Source organism: Bacillus rossius, chromosome 11 (assembly GCF_032445375.1).
Source record: "Bacillus rossius redtenbacheri isolate Brsri chromosome 11, Brsri_v3, whole genome shotgun sequence".
Lineage (NCBI taxonomy): Eukaryota > Metazoa > Arthropoda > Insecta > Phasmatodea > Bacillidae > Bacillus > Bacillus rossius.
The window spans coordinates 13,400,751-13,422,815 of record NC_086338.1 but is presented as its reverse complement, the minus strand read 5'-3'; the positions used below and the strand labels follow the sequence as shown (position 1 = coordinate 13,422,815).

Sequence of the window (22,065 nt, the reverse complement as noted above, 5' to 3'; positions counted from 1 at the left end):
CAAAAGTGGCGTAAGCAAAAGAATTTACCCCATTATCATTTTCAATAGAAACCATCGTAACTGATATAAATGCAACTGCTCAGTTCAGGTACAAACCGGTTTTAAGAGTATTAAATGTTTTAATAGATTATTTATAAATTTTTAATTGTTCTATTATAAAATTATATTTGAAATATTGAATTATTATTGAAATTTAAATATCAAGTAATATGTAATAAATAAATTATTAATATTTAAATTTTAAGTTTTGAAAACTGAAGATTTATTTAAGAAATTAAATTATTTAAAATAAAGTAACCGTCAGCCATAATCTAAACACGAGCGTCTCGGCCACAAGCAAGTACGTCACCACCTAGGCTACTGCGCCGTTGGCCAGAGTGAAATTTAAACAGTACATAAATAATTCTTAAATTTTCAAAGGCATTTTTTATCGATATTGTCTGCATGTTGCGTTTTTAGAACAATGGTCGCCCACGTATCAAAATATAATGCATGGATTTCCTGACCTTCGAAGAATGTTGCCTATGCAATCCTTAGGCTACGGCCAGACGAGCGTTATTTGCAGCGGCTCGTGCGCTGCAAAATGTAGCCAGAAAATGCGTCGCATGGCAGCAAGCGTGGCTGACCGGACGCGCCGCAGCAAGTGAAGCGAGCTGCGACACGCGCGTCACGCAGAACGAATAGGACCGGACCCATTTCTGGGCGCGTCAATTGCGGCAGTATACCGGCCAGACGTGCGACATTTGCAGCAGACGGAGGAACGAAGAGCCACGCACGGTCATCTACGTAGCGCGCAATGGATTTTAGTTATATTGACAGTGAATGAATTATACTGGAAATTGAAAGTCGGCCATGTTTATACGATACGAAATGCGAAACATACAAGAATCATACCTTGAAAATGGATTCGTGGTTGAGCGTCGCAAAAAATGTTGTCGGCGAGAAATGGAACGACATGATGAATGAAGAAGAAAATGCATGTGGTAAGTGCAATAGACGTATAATAGTATCTCATAATATGTGCATGTATGTTTGTAAACAAATATTGTTGGTACGTTTATGATGTAACAGTTATAAATTAAATTCAATACAATACAGAAAGACGTGGAAGTTTTTCCTAACACCGTATAATATATATTACAGGACCTCTGGCAATATGGATGTAGAAGAGTCACATCCTTCACCTGACATGGATGGATCAGGGCATAGGACGGAGGACGAGCAAGGGGATGTTCAAGTGATCGGGCCTACAGTCAGCAGGCCGACAAATTCTCACCAACGCAAAAGAGGTGCCAACACTTTTGAGCGGGAACTCATAGATGTTCTTCGGAGTAACAAGATATCACGAAATATTAGTGAAGAACTTGAACGCAACGTAGATAGAATGTTTCTATTGTCTTTGCTACCTAGCATACAAGCTGTCAAACCTGAGTATGAATTGGACATGCAGATTAGGATGCTGGAGGTAATGAAATCATTCTCCAGTGCACCACCTCTGGGTTTCTATCCACAAGCTTCATCATCTTATGGTGCCCAACCATCATTCGTCCAGTGTACCCAAGATACATCATTACAGTCGCCTACGTCTGTGGCATCACATGAGTCAGACGAGTCTATCATGTCACTGTTTAAATTGCCTTGATGCACAACGGTTTAGTGCTTTCTAGCTTTAATTTTATATCTTGTAACACTGTATTATCACTACATTAAACTTACCTTGGTGTAACTGCTAGTTTTTCTTCCACTCCTATACAGTCCCGCATAACAGTGTTCTGTTTTGCTAACATACCACTCACAGTCAAAGCTGATAGCAGGTAAATAAATGAATGCACCGACATACGGTAATATTCATGAAATTTGTTGGGGTACTGCTTCAGTTTTTCATGCGGTAGTATATACTTCCCCTTTGTTGGACGTTCACTAATTAAAGGGTGTACCCACAATTTCCTTCGACGTTTTCGTCGTCGATGTACAAGTGCTGCTACTACTGCAGCTTCCTCCACGACATCCATAGTTGGAACACTACAATCAACTGGCTGCAGTGAGCGCTATTTGTTGCACGTGTGGCCGTGTATCGTTTCACTTGCGACATTTCACGCCGTTTATCACGCGACATTTGACGCTCGTGTCTGACCATGTGCTGCGACTTTTAACGCTAGCTTTATTTGTCGCGCTCAACATTGCTGCAAATAACGCTCGTCTGGCCGTAGCCTTATGGGTTAATTATTTTTATATGTACCAGTTTTATTTCAAAACATATTTTACAGAAATTCTAATGATGATTTTCCATGCTGCAAATATGGTTTTTCTTTAATTTATTTGCTTTAACAAAAACTTTTAGGAAAAACTCATGTAATAAAAACGTCAACTGTCTCTTTGACTTTCAACCAAACAAGCATTTGAGTGAGCCGCTGACTGCATTCACTTTCAAGTGGTTGGCTTTTCTCATTCAACGGTTAACCAACCATCGAAAGACGTCCCTACAGAGCGGTTTCTATTAAAAAGCCTTTCGGTGAGTTGATAATCGTCGAAAGACGACTCCAAATTTGGCACACGTGGCTCACCTAGGCCTGCATAACTAAGTCAGAGACACAAAATAGTACAAAATCCAAGGGCTTACGAATGCAAAAATTGCATTACAAAATACGCGCATGTGGTGTTTATTGGCGTTCGGGATACCTCCCGACGTCGCATGGCCATAAAATAAGCCCGTCCATCACAACTCAACAGAGGAATGTTATCGTGCAACACCACTCAAAGAATTGAAAATGCAATTAAATTTAGAAGGTGGCAATCGAAAAGATAAATAAATGGGATTTATGTGCCGTTTAAAATTATTGCCACCCGTCGTATGTTTAGTGTTGTTTAACAGTTTCTAAAGTCCTGCTTGAAAATAAAGTTAAGTAAATATTCGGTAGTGAATTATTAAACGAGACTTGAAATGCAAGAGAGCCATAAAGCAGGATTAACCCTTACATAAACATTATGAAAGGGAAAAAGAAATAATCTTAATCCGCAGGAGATCGAACATTTTATTTCTACCGACGGACAAAGTGCTTGTAATTTGTGAACGTTTGTGGTATTAAAGTTCTTTCTTCGGTAAAAACGTTTAAAAAAACATTTTTCTTGAACATTATAGGCCTTGGCTAGTATTTCTGTGAATAAGTAAGCATTCGACTAACACGCATGAGCAAATATGTAACATGACGGGGCCTACACAATGCAAACAGAGTCATGCCTGGACCAGGCAGATCAAGACACGGCCCCGGACCGGAGCAATAACAGCTGCAATATCCTGCAGTCGGTTGTAAAGGCTGTAGTCCATCGCACGCTCCAGAGGATCGATGTCGAAGTCGTTGCCCACGCTGCGAATCTCGGCACGATACTGCACACTGGTTTGTCCATTCCTGACTGTTTTGCTGGCTGTGAATGGGTACAAAAAAGGGCGTATTTCCAACATAAAATTTAAAAAAAAAACTTAAAAATAGTAAATGATCCCATGATTCATGAATTTTTTTTTCTATATTGTAATTATCACATATCTGAAGTGTATTTAAATATTTGAGTGCAGCAATCGTTTGTCGTGCGTAAGTTAACAGAAAATGCGTTTGTTATAATTGTGTTGGTGTTCTCTATGTGCTAACTGTTATTTCTGAGTAAATAATCCTACTAAAGGATATTAAAGTGTATTTTGAATATACTGTGAGTGTTGGTTATTTCGTAGGTTTATGTTACTTTATCAGTAACTTATACTTTACCTAGGCAGCAAGCAAAAAATCATTGCTAATTCTTTTTAGAAATACAAAAGACTACACAATACGCGTTATTTCTTTCTTGAGACCTAGCGATGCATTACTTTTCCCGCAACCGTAGCAGATTATTTTACCACAGGACGAGTTATGGTTGTTTATTAATTTATTATTGTATGCATTATTAAATTTAAGGCTTGATTTCAGACCCCACGTTATTGTGTTAACTGTATTGGAATTATAATTTATTGTTTTCCGCTCCACATTGATGAGCCATCTGTAATTAAATATTTTTTTTTGTGATGTTAATGAATGAGTGGTATCTAGTATCAAGTCAACGTGAAGGAATATCATACGGGATTATAAATTTACCACATTTAAATTCATCATAGTTTATTAAGTAATATTATAGGAGATAAGACAAAAAATGATAACTTTGATAACTCAAAATTTTATACAAATTTTCCTAGCACGCGACGACCCATTGATACCGATATCTAATTCCAGTAATGTTCAGGGTTAAATTGAATTGCATGAGCATCTAGCTAATAAATAAGTTATTAGTAAGAAAATAATCCAGCTTAGTTCAGGGGAGGGCAGTTGAAACTCCGTTACTCTTGGACTTCTGATCTCGTCCTCAGCTTTCCAGGATATACGATCAGTCTTGCTGTGAAAGAAAGTCTAAACTACGATCCAGTAGAAATACTGATGACTACAGCTACTGTTGACGCCATTCCAGGTATGCTGAAAAATCTTTAGATTGGGCAGGTCTCACCAGCGCAGACAGGAACTGCAGCATGAAGATGATAGGAAGTCTTGCAACACACACAATGGCGGATATTCGCCCGACGCGGTAGTAAAAGTAATTGCGAAATGCGACTACCTATAGTCTGTAAGACGAAGAATCAGACTTCCTTCACTTAAGACTTGCAAAAATAACTAATTACGCGTTAGCCACGTATCTTCTTGTCCTCTGCGCGCAATTCCCGAACCCAGGAACTGTCACACGCACAGAGAACGTCCATTCGCGCCGCAGTCCAAAACTTAAGTCCCTCTAAGCCGATCAACGAGCATCTAAGCTAGGAAGAATAATTAAACAACCTCTTTTCTTACCTGGCGAGAATTCAATACTCGAAGACCATAGCTAACAGTGCCTACATGCGAAGTTAGTAATAAACGGAACAACACATCTCAAATAAATGTTCAACAAAGAAGAATAACATCCCAAATATCAATTTCAACTGATGAACTATGGAATATCTCTGGGTCGTCGCACCACGTACAACTTAGCATTTACATCTTATATATAAAATTCTCGTGTCACAGTTTTCGTTGACATACTCCTCCGAAACGGCTTGACCGATTTTGATGAAATTTTTTGTGCTTATCCGGTATCTATGAGAATCGGCCAACATCTATTTTTCATCCCCCTAAATGTTAGGGGTAGTCCACCCCTAAATTTTTTTTTAATTTCCAGTTTTTGGTAGGAAATCACCATGGCAACGGCTGTTGCTTTGTTGATGCTTCATTCGTCTCTATGGCAACGGCTATTTCATTGTTAGTGCAGTCCTCATCACCGTTGAAATTTTGCAAGTACTTTAAATATCAAAAATTGCCATACTCCTCCGAAACGGCTTGACCGATTTTGATGAAATTTTTTGTGCTTATCCGGTATCTATGAGAATCGGCCAACATCTATTTTTCATCCCCCTAAATGTTAGGGGTAGTCCACCCCTAAATTTTTTTATTTATTTTTTAGACAAAATTTTTAATTTCTATTTTTTTATGATACAACATACAAAATTACATACAATCCTCAATTTTCACCCTTCTACGATCAACCCTTATTTTTTAATAGCCATTTTAGTAATTTAATCATTTTTCCTCTCCGGTCGAAAACTGATCAATCGTCATTTAATTAGTTATCCCCGCCAGATGTCTACAGGTGTCACTTCTGACCCAGTAAACAGCACGGAGTAGGGATGAGAACGAAGCCGGTCTCCTTTCTTTCTCACTCCCTACACAGTTGTCGGCCATCATTATTGTTTATGCATCAAGTGTAGTAGTAACGTTGACAACTATTATTTTGCTATTTCAGTGTAACTCTCATATTAACTTTTAATCATTCCTATTTTATCAATAATAATTAAATTATCAATTTTGAGTGTATTTTGCACGATTAGTTAATCAAGTGATTTTATAACCTCAAAAGTACTCAACACGTGACACGAGCTTCCAATAACAACGGATTTTGTGTTGTAAGTATACTTTTTTTTATTTATATCGAAAATGTTGTTGATCTTATAAAAATGTAATTTTAATTTAATTTTATTAAAACAATGTAATTGAACAATTAAGATTTTCATAGTTTCCAACAAATCAATCATTATAAATCTTTATTTTGAAATGTCAATGGAAATATTGGTTGTATGAAAAAATTATCTCCGGTCGAAAACTGATCAATCGTCATTTAATTAGTTATCCCCGCCAGATGTCTACAGGTGTCACTTCTGACCCAGTAAACAGCACGGAGTAGGGATGGGAATGTTTTCATAAAATTTAATTTTTTACAAACAAAAACATGGCTCACCAGTTGCTGCATGTCTCAATTTATTTAAATCAAACGCCTTGGGGCGATTATTTACAGTCAATCCAAGACACACGGAGTGCTTTTATCTTCGACTGTTGTTGGTTAATGTTACTGGCCCATTATCATTTCAAGATATACGTAAAGTGAATGGGCAACAATATCCAACGTATAAAGATGCATGCCTTGCACTCGGCTTGCTGGAAGACGACAACCAGTGGGAATGCATGCTTGCTGAAGCTGCATTGAACTGTACAGCAATACAAATTCGTCTACTATTCGCTATAGTGTTGACTACATGTTTCCCAGCCCGAGCACAGATATTATGGGAAAATCACAAAGATTCAATGACTGATGATATATTGCATCAACATCGTATACGGTGCCACGATCTAACCATAACATTCAGCGACGAAATGTACAATGAAGCATTGATTGCTATTGAGGATCTTTGCATTGTCATTGCCAACTTACCACTTAGTAATTTCGGTATGAATTCGCCAAATCGAACTGCATCTGATTTAATGAATACTGAAATGAATCGTGAACTGCAGTACAGTACTGTAGAAATGGCAGCGATTGTTGCCCGCAATGTCCCACTAATGAATGAGGAACAAAGAACCATTTATGATCGCATTATGCTCGCAGTTTCAGCTGGACAAGGTGGGTTCTTCTTTTTGGATGCACCGGGTGGAACTGGCAAAACATTCGTTATTTCGCTAATTCTTGCTGAAATACGATCAAATAATGGCATCGCATTGGCCGTTGCATCATCGGGCATTGCAGCAACTTTATTGGATGGAGGTAGAACAGCTGATTCAGTATTTAAGCTGCCACTAAATATTCAGAATAACCCTGACGCAGTATGCAACATTAAGAAACAATCGTCCATGGCCACTGTGCTGAAACGGTGTAAAATTATTATTTGGGATGAATGTACTATGGCACACAAACATTTACTTGAGGCGTTGAACAGGACATTGAAAGATATTAAAAACAATGACAAACTATTTGGCGGAACTCTGTTGGTCCTTTCAGGTGATTTCAGACAAACACTTCCAGTCATTCCACGTTCAACATACGCTGATGAGATCAACGCTTGCTTAAAATCATCTCCATTGTGGCGTAATGTTGAAAAATTACAGCTAAAAATAAATATGCGCGTTCAAATGCTTCAAGATCCATCCGCTGAAACATTTTCAAAACAACTCTTAGATATCGGTGATGGAAAAGTTGCTATAGATGAAACTGGATACGTAAAATTACCGACCGATTTCTGCACAATCGCTGATTCGCAAGATACTCTCATTGAACAAATATTTCCCGATGTACACACACAGTACATAAATCATGAGTGGCTTGCAGAAAGAGCGATTTTAGCGGCAAAAAATGTAGACGTCGACAATTTAAATCTGAAGATACAAATGTTGTTGCCAGGGAACTTGGTATCATATAAATCTATTGATACAGTTTGCGACGACAGCGAAGCAGTAAATTTTCCCACAGAGTTTTTGAACTCACTGGATTTGCCAGGCATGCCACCGCATAATTTACAATTAAAGGTTGGATCTCCAATTATCTTGCTTCGTAATTTGAACCCGTCCCGGCTGTGCAACGGTACGCGATTAGTCATTCAAAAATTAATGAAAAACGTGATCGAAGCCAGGATTTTAAATGGCAAGTTCAGAGGTGAAAATATACTCATACTACGGATTCCTAATATACCTACAGATGTGCCAATTCAATTCAAACGTATTCAGTTTCCGATTAGATTGGCATTTGCAATGACTATCAACAAATCCCAAGGTCAAACGATGTCTGTTTGTGGATTAGATTTGAGAACACCATGTTTTTCACACGGACAATTATACGTGGCATGCTCTCGAGTGGGTAAACCATCCAGTTTGTTTGTGTTAGCTAAAGATGGACTAACAAAAAATATTGTTCACGCTATAGCATTAAGAGATTGATATTGTTTAATAGTGTTACTGTCGTAATTGTTTAATTAATGATATATAATTTTAAGGAATAAATTATAATAACTTAAAAATAATGTTTGCCTTTTGTTATTTTTATATTTCCTCATCGTTCACAGCGCTCCATGCTTATTTCACGCATATACCACATTCGTACATACATTACAATAAGTAAGCTATTTTATGTCTACACTAGAAATTACTAGGAAATTATCTATATGGCAAAACAACGTTTGCCGGGTCAGCTAGTACATTACATAAAAATGTATAGTTACTCTTACTTACATCACAAAATACACATAAAGCTAAGATACAACAATAATTATAAACATGTAAATATGTCCAAATGTTTACAGCATTTTTACTAATGCTAGGTTGGATTAAGAAAATGTTTGAGTTCATTATTTCTCGAAAACTCACTTTCAACGTGACATTAAATGACATGTGTTGATGAAAGCAGAACTACTGTGAACATATATATATTTTTTTTTAAGAAAAATAAATTATCACTGATGGAATTTTTTAAATAATATCAAATAAAAGACAAACGAGTCAGAAAACATTTTTCTCATAATTGAGTGTCCAAGCTATGAATAGTACATGCATGATAACAAAATCTATATCTCAATCTAAACGATGGTGTAGTTACAGCATAAATATTTTGTTATGAAAATTACAATACTCGAAGTCTTGAGAATGATTGTAGTAAAAACCCACTACGAAAAATGTTAAGTTGTGATAGTTGTGGCAGGTAGATTACACGGACAAAGACCTTAAATTGACGTACCGAAAATAATATCTGAGGTTACAAAAATTTTTTGGAACATATTTTTTTCATATGATAATATTTTTTTAAAGTATAAGAAACAATTCTATTAATTTTACAACGTAATTTAAAAAAATACACCGGAAATGCTCAAGTTTACAAAGGCGTTTGTGTTTTTTAGTAAGTACTGGAACCAAGGAACATGTTACTTGAAGTATCGAAATTAACATTTTAACCTACTGCTAGTTGGTGAGACTTACAGGAAAAGTTTTGCCATGTCACAAATCACAAGTCAGAAGTCAGAAGTCAGAAGTCATAGAGGAGTCACTCCCAGGAGGGAGGGTGCGCCCTCTTGATGTAAATTGAATAGCTACAATTTTTCTTGCATCAATTTTCTTCTCAGTTTGCCACGGAAAAAAAAAATGCCAAGAAACTTTACATTTGTTCGACTCATGCACATCAGGAAAATTGTAGTTAAAGAACTGGAGAGTGCATCACTCAATAACTTTTCCTTGCGTGTCCAGGGACGAAACAAATAGTTACACGGTGGTTGGGTTGGCGTCAAGCAAATCAGATTGCAACAAATTGAAAATAAGACTGTCTGCATCGTATTTAACATTAAGTGTCATCTATCAACAGATTCTCAAGTACATAAGCTCTCATATAAGTTCTATAGCAATAGCAAAAATCTTTTTGTAATACTACTGTTACAAGGAAGCAGCATCTATACGAAAAGAGATAATACATTCGAAACTATTATTGGTTGACTCTCCGAACATTGGCAGAATTATGGACACTTATCATGGCTGCTCAAAAGCTTCAACAACAAAGATGTCGAAATATTACAGCAGTTTAGACAAAGATGGCAGTTTGTATGTTGGTGATGATTTTGATAGCTGCGATGATGACGTTGATTATGACTACGGGTCTGGTGATAAAGCATGAAGGTGTAACGATTTTCAGAAAATTGAGAGTGAATGTGTAAAGGAGATAATAAAGCATAAAAGATTGAACACGCATCGTAACGACCAAAATAAATTGGAGTACAGGCTTAGACAACTCTTGGACAAGATATCCCATATTCTTGAGGTACTAAGCGAAGCAGGATCAGTGTAAATAAATATTGATATGCTGAGAAAATAATTTTAAGAATTAATTTTAGTATCTGTGATAAACGTTTTCTTAGTAAATCCACAGTATATATATTTCAAATGTAAATATAGTTAATTTTATTAAATTTAAATGATAATTTTTTCATGGCTTAGTAATTGTGTGTTACGTGTGTGAGTTTTTGAATGTAAATCTATTTGTTAATGTATACCGAATCATGCGTCTATTATGGTGAATGTGCATCAAATTGGGCACTGATAATCACGAATTTTCGTCGAATTGTGCAAAGAATTGTGTAGGGTATTGATTAATTTGTAACTTTGTTTGACGCAAAAATTTTATATGTGTAGCCTGAGATGGAGCCAGGTTTCGAAGGATTCATGAATCAGAGCCACTTGATTACACACAAAGCGTACAGATTACTCATTAACTAACATTAAAGTTTCAGTGACTTTGCTCTATGTTCATACTATTTCATATAGTAGAGGTACAGTATTCTGAGTATAACACTGTATTAGGCATAATACGTACTGGTACGGTCGCTGAAGGGTCCACTCTTTGAGGACTGTTGGGTACTACTACGAGTATGGTCTTATGGCATTTGTGAACATAACCGAGTATGGCTGTATATTAGGCCTTGTGCTTCGGATAATCTGGTCTTATATGCTTGTTATACGCGTTTTAGTAATCGTTAAATGTAAAACGTTATGTCCATACATTAAGCCTGCTGATATTGTTTCATATACAGTTGTATGGCATGATAACAATTATCAGAAATGAAGTTCTCGTGGTTTGGAGTTGCTGTATCCAAATTCTTGTGGTTTTCCTTGTTGTGGTCGTATAACACATAATGTATGGACTAACGATTTTATAATGTTACGATGGTATCAATACAGAATGTCCATTAAAGAGTGTCCCAGCCACTCGGTGGCTTGTCCATGCCACTGCGTGGCGCGATCAAGTGGCCGGTTTAGAGTTTTGGTTCAAGGTTAAAATTAAAGAGTAACTTAAAAAGTTTTAAATAAGCGCATGCGCGAATACTGCTTTGTGGTTTTCTCGCTTGCAGCGTGAAACAAATGGCTATTTCCTCAATTAGTAGAGGTGAACCAGTAAACTTTATTTGACAAAAGGATGGAGCCCCTCCCCATTGAAAACTCTTTGCACGAGAGTGGTTGAACGCTGAAATTCCTGGCCATTGGATTGGTCGTAATGGTCGATGGTCTTTTTCGCTGACATAACACCAAACGATATTTTCATTTAAGGGTTTATAAAATATCGTGTCAACCTAATGATTTGTCAGAGGTGAGACACAGAATTGAAGAGGCCATTGTTTTAGTTACTTTGGACGTGTTCACCAAAGTGTGGAAAAAATGGGCTTAAGGTTGGATGTTTGCCGTATAACTAGAGGTGCACATATTAAACATTTGTAGAAAAACTAGTTTAGTTTACCGTATTTTGGGTGACCTTGGCCCTGGACGCCATATTGGATACGACCATTCTGTTATATAGAACCTTCCACCATTTTTATTTATAGAAATTTCCGCCATTTTGTTTTCTAAAATTTATGCCAAATTGGGTTCTTGCAAATTTTTATTCTGACGTCACATCCGCCATTTTGTACTTCGCCATTTTTTTTATTTCTGATGTCATATCCGCCATTTTTGTTTTCTTTGGCTGGTGGTCGCCATTTTGGATGACGCAATTCCGGCCATAGTCTTTTCGCCTGCTGGAGGTCATCATCTTGAATTCGAACATCACATCCGCCATATAATTTTTTTTTTGCTGGAGGTAAACCATCTTGGATGACATAATGTTCGCCATCTTTGTTCCTGCTGTTTGTTCCTGGAGAGCGCCAGCGTAACTTTTGGCTCGTGCGCGTAATGAGGATGTTCCACTACCTACAATGACAGCTCGGACCTCTGGTATGGATGACGTATGCCTTTGAGCACATGCCCACCGAGGCGTTCACCAGACCGACATATAAATAATGCATGTACGTGCGGACTGCGTGGCATCCCCGGGACCCGGGAGAAGCGGGGGGTCCCAGCTCTGGACTAATGACCGCGGCCGGCCCCGTGATGCGTGGCTTTTACGACCCGACCAGTCGTGCGCCGAGCCGCCCGTCACGAGTTAATACCCTTTTATGGTCCTCTTCCTCCCGCTTACAATTAAACTTGGAGTTACAGTTTAAATTGAACTGACGTTAAAGCCTAACATTCATATAGCCTACTAATGATAAAACTGTACGGGGTAAAATGTCAGTAGATTTAATGAAAATGTGAACAATATGGCATGTTGGAAATTACTCTCAACAGTAGTAGTAGGGTAACGGTGATTCTGGCGCAGGCTTCAGGCTGGGGTGAAGGGTGCAGGTCCATGACCCCGTCCTCCATCTTGGATTGGGTCGTCACAGCGGCCAACCTGGATGAACTTTTACCTTTTAACTCGGCCGCCATTATGTTTTCTAGAACCTTCCCCCATCTCACTCACTAAAGTTGCACTTTTCGTTACGGTGATCCACTACAAGAACGTTATAATTTTAATTACGATGACCATCTTTGAGTGCCACACTCCCAGAACGTCTCACTTTTTGTTACGGTAGTTACGCCATCGAGTGCTTCTTTCCCAAAAGTTGCACTTTATTTATGGCCTTCCACTATTTTGAATTACGGAGTCATGTTGGCCATCAGTAAATAAGGAAAAATTTTAAATTCATTAAAAGTACAATACGCCTTAACTTCGTCACATAAAATAAGACAGTAAATAAAAGTTATTTAAATACAATTTTAATGATTTTTTATAAAAACGCACTTACGTCACGGAGCTGAGAGTCCTTGGTTCACACTGGGAGCGGGGAAAAAACGGCAATAGGTTCTTCCTCCACTGAGACAACCAGCAGAATGATCCCCACCATTTCTCTTAAGGAATATATTACATCAGCCAGTATGACGAGATGGCAGCCATCATAAATTATGACATCAAAATCGCCATTTTGAAAAACTGAATTTTTATTATCTAAAATTAATGCAGAAACCTTTTAAAATTCATAAATATTATATTTAAAAACAAATTTAATAAAATTTTAGTAAAACTTCATTTACGTCTTAGAGCTGGGAGTCCTCGGATCAAATCTATAGAGAGCGAAAAAAATTCCTAATATTTTACGTCCATCAGTATCAAGACATGGTGGCATAATTCAAAATGGCTGAAGGCTGTACATAAAAGTGTAATGTTGGGGGAGTGTGGCACTAAATGGTTGTCACCGTAACGAAAAATGCAACGTTTAAGAGTGAAGTATTCGATTTCAAGATGGCGGAATGTTCTATTAAAAAATTGTGGATTCCTAGTTGTTCGAAGGTTCCAGAAAACCAAATGGTGGCCGAGATCAAAGTTCAAGTGAATCCAAGATGGCCGCCGTGACATCACATTACAAGATGGTGGACGGAATACACCTTCCACCCCAGCATGAAGCTACGCCAGACTTGCCATTACCCCACCACTGTTAATAATATTTAGAACTCAAAAATTAGATATTTAAAATATTTGTCTGATTGTATGTTTTTTCGTTCGTTTGTGTGTTTGTTTGTTTGCTCCGGGAGCAACCAAAATTTTACAACGTACCGGGTCTTCTCTGAACCCAGTATGTTACAATTCTGTCCAGACAAGAAATAAAAGTCAAAATGATTCAGTGCTCCATTGCATGGAGCATAAATAATGTGTAATTACGTATTATTTAATGAAAATAACAAACAGCATGAACATTGGTGGATATGTAGAGTCAGCTGTCGAATGGCAAATACGCACAAACGGACAAAAACGTTCTTAAGCGCAAAGAAAGCGCAACAAAGCAATAACAGCGATGGTTTGAAAACCAGGCAAATAATCAAAGAGGTTAAACGGAACTTGAATGCTAGTTCAGCAAACACACGAAAAATATCACAGAGGCAATCAATCCCCTTCGTTAAATATATACTTTAAAAGTTAATAAATTTCGTATGAACATAATTGATGTGCAATATTGAATGAATATAGAAAAACAAGAGAGAAGTGCGTATACGATGTGCGTGCACGCACCTTAAGGGGTCAGAATTACGTCCCACTCTAGAGTTACAAAACTACTCTGTACAGTAAAGATAAAGAAACTAGGATTGGCAGTTCACGCAGCTGTGAGCTCGAGCGAATACAGCTGAAACCAGGCGAACCCATCGGGGAAGATGGATGGAAGGAGATTGCGTTAACGGCCATGCAGGCACGAACAACGTTGAGCTGACATCTGGAAGGTGGAAACTAGACAAAAAAATTTGGACAAGACACAATTACGTAACGGGCATTTCCACCATGTACCAGGCTGCAAAAATAAAAATTCAACCCAAGACACTGCGATGACCTAAGTGACTAAATTATCAACAGTAATTTTAAATCCTAGTGAGGGCGGAGCGAAACATAACACGTACCTTCACAGGAGAAACAAGGCACCAAGTGCGCACGCGCTAAACCTCTGGTTCAGGGGAGAATTAGGTGGTGAAGAGCCACGGGAGGTGGAGGAGGAAAAGGAGAAACACAGGGAGGATGGCGAAACGCCACCGAGGACACATCTTCAATTTCAGCACTTCGCGCCCCGTGCATAATTTATTTTGTACTAAATTTTTTAGCTAACTTAAACACTAAGTTATATATTATCTCAGGTCCTAACCCCAAGAAAGTTTCTTTATAAATTGGTTCTATGATTTTTTAAAAAAATGTATTTCATGTTTAAAAATGATATCAATTATATCTTTTTTAATTCAATGTTTATTACAATAAACAACTTTTGTTTTAGTAATTTTTCGTTTAGTTGAATCATAATATATGTTTTTTAAAAATAAATTTAGTTAATTTAAAGATATATACGCAAAGAAAAACGTATCATATACCACAATGATATGACACGATAAACTTCACATTTAAAAAATATAAATAGAATTTGAATAACTATGATGGCAAAAAAATTTTAAACAAGGAAAATATTAATTTCAAACAGTTTTTTTTTTTTTTTACTTTTGTCGAGCTTCTAGTGGAAATAGAACGTTTAAGGACGTCAGGTTTTCGAGTATAAAACATATTACTGTACCTATTGCAGCGACAAACGACCACAATGCACGAGGATGGTAGAAACGAAAGACGTCTCGAAGTGTAATTTCACAGTTGCTCTCTTCTATGGGTTCCATAAGGTTTAACAAAAGAACCTTTTTGCTTCCACTGTGCGTTGAATATTTGAAAGAAACGGTGGAAGACTGATAACAAAATTGCTTACCACCAGACATGTTTACGAATAAAATTTATTTTTGATCTCAAGATATTAAACAAAGAAATGCATAAATACATATATATGTATATTTATCACTATACGGTCCAAACACATTTATTTTACATACTGGTCATTATTTTCAATGTTTTATATAAATTTAGAAGAATTTTCTTTAAACTAACATTTCTTCAACAATTAATTTTCATTCATGCAGATATAGGTGTTGCATAAGATATACGAATTTTTTTAATATCCTTTTTTCAGCAGTGGATATTTGACATAACATCATAAAGTCTGAAGTATTATTCAAAAAAATTCCACACCACACCAGTTGTCCCTGAAGGTAGGCTAACTGTGCGGCAGCCTAAGTTCATTCAATATTACTGACCGGCCTCCCGCCCGCTTCACCTGGCCAATCAGGTGTCACCTTACTCTCCCACCACCTTTCTGTGACCTGCGGGGCGTTTAATTACACGAGCGACTAGTCTTTCGGGAGAGAGACTAGCCTCTCGTGCCATCGGCCTGATTGCCTTCGACTAGAGAATCTCCCTCGTGTGCTCCTGCCCTGGTTAGAGTTCAGTCCCGGCGACTGACATAAGAAATGTAGACCCGGTGGCTGAGGGACACTTTCCTCTAGAGAAACTCCTATTCCTTCCAGTGGTATAATCTAGTTCGGTCTGGGCTTTTTGTTCCGTGCTACTCGCGAGTGTTTCCGCATCTCGCGATGCTGTGACCTCTGGAGTAACCTCATCAAGGTTCAGTGAGACTATATCTTCATTCTTTTCTTCTCCTTTGCGACACTTGTTATTGTCAGTTTTTTATCACTTCTTTTTTGGCTTATCTTCTTTTCTGACCACTGTGGACCGTTTGTTCACAGTGGGGTTCTTGGAATCACCTCTCCAAGTTCTTCTTCGTGCTACTCCTTCAAGATTCTGCTGAATGAGATGACCGGCTGTTACTGAAGCCGTCCCCCACTCCCTGAACAACCATACTGGAGGCGGAGGACTGGTTATGTCCGTGTATTCTGCCACCAGCTGGCGGTAAATATATGAAGATAAAGTATAGACTTTAATTATTACTTTGTTTTTGGACTTTAACTTGTTGATTTATAAAATGAAGATTCTGTCAGCACAGCTAATGTAACTTTTTCCTAAAGATGTATGGTTAATCTTTGTCATTGCTGTGGCATAATCAATGTATAAAATTTGCATCATGTTATCTTAATTCTACCCGGCCTGTGAAGCTTCATTGTAAATACTGGTTGAAGAGATAATTTTAAGTCAAACTAAAACAACTAACTCTGTGATACAAAAGGCTATTTAGATAAAATAAGAAAATAACAAAAATCAATTACTGTTTTATAATAAAGCCCTATTTCAGTGGCCCAAAAATCTTGAGTTGTTATTTATTAGCTACTTTCCGATACATATTATTCTCTCCCTCCTAGGAGAGTTATAATAAATTGGTTTGCTCAATGCTCAAGCTCGTCTCTGTCAAGATTTACTTAACGGAAATGGTTTTATACCCAGCACGCCTTATAGTACATTCCTTAGGCCGCAAAGGGAGCAATGATTATGTCCTAAAGAGCATGAGCATGGTAGCAACATTTACTGAAGTCATTAATTTTGACATTTTATGTAGGCAATGGACATTTCAATTTTGTTTTAAAAAGGTATATAAAATGATTTAAGAAAAATACTCATTGCTGAAATAGCCTACAATGCAAAGGTTTTTTTCCCACCACACTTTGAAGTATTCAGTGGCAATGACACAGCGCCTGGATATAAAAAAAAATTACTGTGCGCAGAAGTGAGCGTAGTATTTTCTACGTTTAATCACACGCACACTCATTGTATTTATAACAAACATACAGTAAAGAAAATGTGTTATTTGTGTCGCTCGTTTATATTACGTAAAGAAAGAGTAAGGGGGTTACAGTATGTTTATTGGTGCTTGTGGTAGCTCTCGGAACACCCTGCTGCATGTGGGGAAGTTTCGCCCGCGCGACCCTCACTGCTAGCCGCGTCACGTGAAACACGTGCAGCCGGTCTAGTAGTGACTGCTGGAGTGGGAGATCAGTGGCAGTTGTAGGCATCAGTGCGCGAAGCGCTGCCTAAATGCAGGTGATGGATCACTGCCGCTCAAAGTTACTATCTTATTCCTGGTACGCAGGGACGCTGCTTCCTAGGCAGTTGCAATGAGCAAGTACAGGTGCAATTTTTTTAACTTTGCTAACTCATTGAAGATTTCAGTAAAGTTAAACACCATTTTTGGAATAGTTTTTTTTTTTTTAAAATAATTTTTTCCCGCATTTTTTTACAAACACTGTTTCCATGTTTTAATTTCAAGTTTGAACATCGCCGTTAGGAATTGAGTCCGAATGAAAGTAACCTACATTTAATCACCTCGATTTAGACGAGGAATTGCTTCCCAGAACTGTCCAAGTGAGATTAGGAAGAACCTGGATATTTGCAGAAAGCAAGGTCATTAGTGAATATGGAAAATTTGAGAGAAAACAAACCTTTTGTTTATATTCTATAATTATGAGTTAGAAAAAACAAATTATTTCATTCAATCATAATTTAGATATATGTTTACCTAACTTCGTTTCGTAAAGGCATAATATTTTTTGCTGAATACAATTATAACTTGTATTTCACCAATTAGTAGTTGCATGTCCACGTATGAAACGTGTGTGCTGAGTGCACACTGGCTGAGAAGTGAGCCAGCGGTGGCTGGCCCGTGAAGGACGGGACGAGAGAAGGCCGGACGGCGGGTGTCAGAGCTGATGCCTGTCAGTCTGGCCACCGCGACATTCACAGCCAAAGGTCGGCCCGAGAGACTCGCGATAGAGCCAACTCAACCTTTCAAAAAGTGGAACGAGCTTCTAATCAGCTATATCGAACTGAACCGCTGCAATCAGCTCGATACCCTGTGCTCGGGAGTGCAGTGGTTAGCACACTCCACTCCTGGTCCATGGATCACGGTGTCAGGTCCCTCTGTGCTAACGAGCTTCTTCAGGGATACTTGCTTAGTGAAGCAATGCTTCAGTCGACCTTCCTTGCATTTCAAATAAAAATTACATGATATTAATGTTATTCGTTAGGTTAGGGATGAGTTTTTCATATATGCATACACATACAGTATCCTGTCCAGGTAAATTTTAGTGTAGTGCACTATTGTATTGCTTATTTATTCCCTATCCTGAAAGTTACTCTTTCGTAAAGTGCGTATAACCAGTCCCGCAAGATGTATCTCACATCTTAGGGTGGACAAAAAGGTTTAAACCTATATCTTGATATATAATAACCTTAAATATTTAGTGGACTGTATTGTAAAACACCTGCACTATAAAAGTAATAATATTTTTCATATTTTCTCAATTAATCTAGGCAGAATTTTCTGAAATACAGAAAGCAACACTTTCTAACTGACTTACAGTTATGTTGACTCAAATCGTTGAAGATTTTTCCACATACCAATGTCGATGCTTTTGTAACGTGTGTACCTGCGTACACATGCCAAGAATAGTGCCCCTGACTTGTCGATGGATACCACCCGCGCACCAGCGAGCGCGCGGGCGCTCAAACGCCGCGGCAGGAGGTCGGCCGTCGTCGGACGAGTTCGTGCGCAGTCGGCTGCGCGCGGATCTCGACGGAAACGGAAGTTGGGCTGGCTTCCCACGAATAGACGTGACTGTTCTTCTTCCAGCTCGTCAGGGAAGGCAGCGAGTATAAAAGGGCATGCGCCAAGTCAACCGAAGAGCAGAACTGGGACTTCAGCGGGCAGCCTTTCACGCTGCTCCGACACCGCTTTCCGGCCTACACCGTCAAACTACCACGGAGTTGCTGCCGCCCGAGGACCAAGAAGACTTCGACTGGGTGAGACCTCTTCAAGTTGTAAACCAGAATTTGGACAGTTAATATTGAAGCGTTGCTGTATTTGGCATAGAATTCTTCGAAGGTCCAACGACAAGAGCAAGAGGGCGCGCGATAGCAACCTCCGTTAGGGCCGAGCGAGCGGGTGTAGTGACACTATCACGACCCGATCACGTCACTTAAACACTACACGGACTTTAACTCTACCACTTGTAATGAAGAATCGTAGTCATAACGACCCGAAGATTGTATGTACCGCATGACTATTTGCGAACACAAGGGACGGCGCGCACGATAATAAATTACGTGTTACGGAAGCAATGTGTAGGCGGCTTCACGTGGTAGCGGCGGAAGAGTAACCTAAAACAGATGGAATAAACATAGACTCGTGCTATGTTACATCAAGGGTTGTGTGCTATAATATGTGTAAAAAAAGAAATGTAACCACTTGTAAATTACAATGTACTAATTACGTGTATTTGATTTTACGAGAATAAGTTATTAAGCTTATGGATGTTCAGTGTGACTAACATTTTGTATGTTTTCAAGCCTTTGCGGTTTAGATTGACGGCGTACTGGTCGTAGGCGGTGACGAGCTCACGCCTCGACAGAATTAAGGATATTGTTTCTACATGTTCAATAATCATTCACAGAGAGTTAATTCGTATGTCTTGTGTTGTAGTGGGATCATGTATCAGCCGTACGACATCACAATAACCCGGCTTATTTACGTCATATGTCAGTTTGAGAATCAAAGAAATACTTGTTTGTGTTATTGAGTTTGTTAATAAATTGTTATTGGAATTATTTCAACTTAGCAGCTAATTTCAGAACCAGCCGCAAACGTTATTTTTCCTCCTTGTTAGGGCTTTCCTATGCTTTTAGTAAAACCCGTGGCACTTTAATAAAACATAAAAATGCAAATAGTACAGTGAACAAAAAAAAAACGCTCGTGGTCTCTTTACCCAAGGTCATTTAACTCCACTCTATGCGGGCCTGTGCCAAAATATTGACTTGCAATTCGAGCATTATTGTTTTAAAATAAAACCCACAGTATACCGTAGGAGACAGTGGGAAAGGTAGAAAGGCAGACGGACGAGTAGAGTGGGAGAGCGACAGATGTGGGAGACAAGGGAGATGGAATTAAGGTAGAGGTTGGCCGAGGAAGTGAGTAGAAGAGAAGATGTGCGCAGAGAAGAAAATGGGATAGAGGTAGAGGTGGGCTAAGGATAAATGTGGGAGAAAAACACAGATGGCTGAGTAGAAGAGTGAGAGACCGACAGATTTGGGAAGAGAAGGGAGATGGAAGTAAGACCGAGGTTGGGGGAGGAGGGTGTGGGATGAGAAGGGAATGGGATAGAGGCCGAGGTGGGCTAAGGATAAGAGTGGGAGAGAACCAGGGAGGTGGGCTAGAGGCAGAGGTGGGCTAAGGAGAAGAGTGGGAGAGAACCAGATGTGGGCAGACCAGGGAGGTGGGCTAGAGGCAGAGGTGGGCTAAGGAGAAGAGTGGGAGAGTACCAGATGTGGGCAGACCAGGGAGGTGGGCTAGAGGCAGAGGTGGGCTAGGGAGAAGTGGAAGAGAACAGGGAGGTGGGCTAGAGGCAGAGGTGGGCTAAGGAGAAGAGTGGTAGAGAACCAGCTGTGGGCAGACCAGGGAGGTGGGCTAGAGGCAGAGGTGGGCTAAGGAGAAGAGTGGGAGAGTACCAGATGTGGGCAGACCAGGGAGGTGGGCTAGAGGCAGAGGTGGGCTAGGGAGAAGTGGAAGAGAACAGGGAGGTGGGCTAGAGGCAGAGGTGGGCTAAGGAGAAGAGTGGTAGAGAACCAGCTGTGGGCAGACCAGGGAGGTGGGCTAGAGGCAGAGGTGGGCTAGGGAGAAGTGGAAGAGAACAGGGAGGTGGGCTAGAGGCAGAGGTGGGCTAAGGAGAAGAGTGGTAGAGAACCAGCTGTGGGCAGACCAGGGAGGTGGGCTAGAGGCAGAGGTGGGCTAGGGAGAAGTGGAAGAGAACAGGGAGGTGGGCTAGAGGCAGAGGTGGGCTAAGGAGAAGAGTGGGAGAGAACCAGGGAGGTGGGCTAGAGGCAGAGGTGGGCTAAGGAGAAGAGTGGGAGAGAACCAGAGGTGGGCTAGAGGCAGAGGGGTGGACGCAGCTCGGACTGCCACTCACCCGACTTGCCGACGCCGGCCTGGCCCAGCACCATGACGCGGAGCGGCTTCTGGCGAGGACTCAGGCCAATCTTGCAGAGCGAGCCACTGCTCATGCTGGCCGGCGCGCGGCTGCGCCCGCTGCAACACAGGCCTCTGTCTATCTCGCTGCTGTCACACGCACTCACACGCACTCACACGTTCGAACATGTCAACATAGTCTCTTCATTATTACAGAATCTTTGCTGGACTGAAAATTCTGGATTCTGTGCTTCACTGTAAATACTTAAACAGGCACGTGGGGGAAAAAAATATTAGTTTATTCTGTAAACTTAAATAACAAGGTAATGAGGTATTGTGGTCTCATCCAATGCCATCATCTGTCAAAAACTGGTTATTTTCTTCTTTGTCAACAGTCAGCCACTTGCTGTCGTCATCGCTTGTCAATACATCAGGAGAGGCACTCAAAAGTCATATCAGTAAAAACTGAAAATGCTTACTTCTTATCTAGGGCTTGCAGCAATGTTTATACCTCATATATATATATATATATATATATATATATATATATA

The 22,065-nt window shown here is 39.3% G+C and overlaps 1 protein-coding gene across 1 annotated transcript in view; it reads right to left on the bottom strand.

Annotated features, from left to right (window-relative positions):
* LOC134536654 (ras-related and estrogen-regulated growth inhibitor) overlaps nucleotides 1–22,065 on the bottom strand; it is a 325,681-nt gene that overhangs the window by 156,797 nt on the left and 146,819 nt on the right. Inside the window, exon 2 of the mRNA XM_063376461.1 lies at nucleotides 21,516–21,634. Within this exon, the coding sequence (XP_063232531.1) occupies nucleotides 21,516–21,609 (94 nt within the window). The 5' untranslated portion in view covers nucleotides 21,610–21,634. The remainder of the gene's footprint in view (nucleotides 1–21,515; nucleotides 21,635–22,065) is intronic.